Source organism: Condylura cristata, unplaced genomic scaffold, assembly GCF_000260355.1.
Source record: "Condylura cristata isolate star-nosed mole 26May11 unplaced genomic scaffold, ConCri1.0 scaffold00034, whole genome shotgun sequence".
NCBI lineage: Eukaryota > Metazoa > Chordata > Mammalia > Eulipotyphla > Talpidae > Condylura > Condylura cristata.
In genome coordinates, this window is record NW_004567135.1 from 15,442,541 (window position 1) to 15,444,726 (window position 2,186).

General features: G+C 37.6%; 1 protein-coding gene across 6 annotated transcripts in view; it reads left to right on the forward strand.

The window, feature by feature from the left end:
• Nucleotides 1–1,766, forward strand: part of CLEC12A (C-type lectin domain family 12, member A) — a 15,689-nt gene extending 13,923 nt beyond the window's left edge. For all 6 annotated transcript variants that reach the window (XM_012732259.1, XM_012732258.1, XM_004692589.2 and 3 more), the window contains one exon: nucleotides 1,241–1,766. In XM_012732259.1, the coding sequence (XP_012587713.1) occupies nucleotides 1,241–1,397 (157 nt within the window). In that variant the 3' untranslated portion in view covers nucleotides 1,398–1,766. The remainder of the gene's footprint in view (nucleotides 1–1,240) is intronic.
• Nucleotides 1,767–2,186: the final 420 nt, after the last annotated feature.

The following is a 2,186-nucleotide window of genomic DNA, read 5'->3' on the forward strand; positions in this document are numbered from 1 at the left end:
AAATAAAAAGATGAAAGGGGGAAATACCAAAAACAGTGTCATAATTGCATTTGTATTTTATAATCTTTTAAACTGGAAAGCAGGCAGGATTAGCTGACAGAGGAAAACCCTGCATTAGTCTCCTGGATGCTGCTATCAGCCCAGGTATTCACACTTGTGTGTGAGTTGAGGGCACATGGAGATGGAGACACCTCAGACAACTCAGCTGGGTACTGCCTCGCTGAATCTAGACCCCGAGTTCCAGCACACCCTCCACTTTGGGCCAGTCAGCAAATACAAGTTATGATTGTTTTTCTGTTTTACTTAACTTTGCTAGAAGCAGTAGGTGAGAGGCTGAAAGTTAGAGATAGGACTGCTGCATCTCCAGTAGTTACTGTCCTGCAACTAAAAGGCATTGCCATGGGGAGAAAGATCTGAGCACTGCATCATAGTGGCTTTTTTATTTTTGTTTTTACTTTATTGCAATGTGTTTTTTTTGTTTGTTTGTTTTTGTTTTTCTTCCTGGTCCCTTCCACTCCTGGTATGAATGAGACCATCTGGAAGGGATCAGAACGAGCAGGCGAGTGAGAGAGAGAAATAGAAATTTCACATTTGAAAATTAATTGATGAACTTTTTTTACTGATTGATGATGATTATGTATTGATGAAACAAGTATTGATGCCACATTTTACCCCCCCAAAAATGAATCAACATCAGTAATTTTGACTAGAGACTGGTGATTATTCAGAACGTAGAGTTAGATCTTTGAAAAACATCTAGAAGGACTATTGCTTGCAAAGGATAGTGAGGTTAAGGTACTGTGCGCTAGGTTAATTCCTGGTTTTGCTGGTTGTGAAAAACATTTGAGGAGGACAGTGTCAAAGATTTCTTATTAAGCCAGTCAAACTAGAGAATTCAAAGGGACGGCATTATTCTAAATCATACGACATACTGTGGAAGACAATGCTACATCTGGAGTTAAACAGAAATATTCCAGATGTGAGAATGTGAGAAAATGGAAAAGACATAGATAAGATAGTGTTTGATCTTGCATATCTGTCAACAAAAATGAGTGACTTGGACACAGCTGATATTCTGAAAAATACTTAAAATTTATTTTAGATAATGTTGACTCTAGGAACAAGGTACATGGAAAAAGTAATGTATGTGTGTGTGTGCGTGTGTGTGTGTGTGTGTGTGTGTGTGTGAATATGTTTCAAGTATTTGATTTGTCAAATAATTCTTTATTTTCCCTTCCAGGTTAATAAACACCACAAGTGACATCAGCGATAAGATGTATTGTGGATATAAATATAATGACTATCTTTATTATACATCTTGTGTTGAAACCCGTTATTATTTTGTATGTGAGAAACTGGCTAATCCAGTGAAGATTGAGAATACATTGAGTGACTAACCAGATGGAACTATGTAGTTAGTGCTCTTATTTTGTTTCAGTTACTATCCTGCAATTAAAGACAACTTTATGCAACATACCTCTGTGGACCAGACAAGTGGAATAAAGATGCTGAGAGACTAACTTTCTCTCCTAATACTTCATATTTTTCCATTTCTTTTTTGTCCTGATCTCACGAGTAAAAGGAGATAATGAGGAAATATTTTAGCATCTAGAGACAGGCCTGATATAATGCTGAGTGTAAATACAGAATTTTGGCTGAAGGATATAGAAAACCAGACATCCCTGATGGTGTAAGGGATTAAGTCTCAGCACTATGAAGCTATCCACATCCACTGCATACAAGTTTGATCCCTGGCTAGGGAGCTGAACCACATGGCACAGCAGACCTCTCCTGTCTTGCCCACTGCTCCCCTCAGCAGTGTGTTTCAGTGGAGCTGCCTGTTCTGCTCCCCACGCTCTCTCTGGTAAACCCTCTCATTCCTCGTACCTCTGGCTTATGTTCCAGTTCTTTTATGCATAAATGAATAAATCTTAAAAAAAAAAAGAAAAACCAAAAACCAGCTACTTTGTCTTGCTTCTCCAAAAATAAATAAGGTAGGTAGCAACGTTATAGAAAAATCAAAGGAAATCTAAGACTATATTAATTTCATAATCTGATTTTCAGGGAACCAAGAATGGTTGACTAAATTTCAGAAAACCAAAGTGGAAAGATGATGATAATCTTGGAAAACAGTGCATTCATGAAACGTTTTCCTTATTTATCTCTAGATTTGCTGCAGTCCTTGA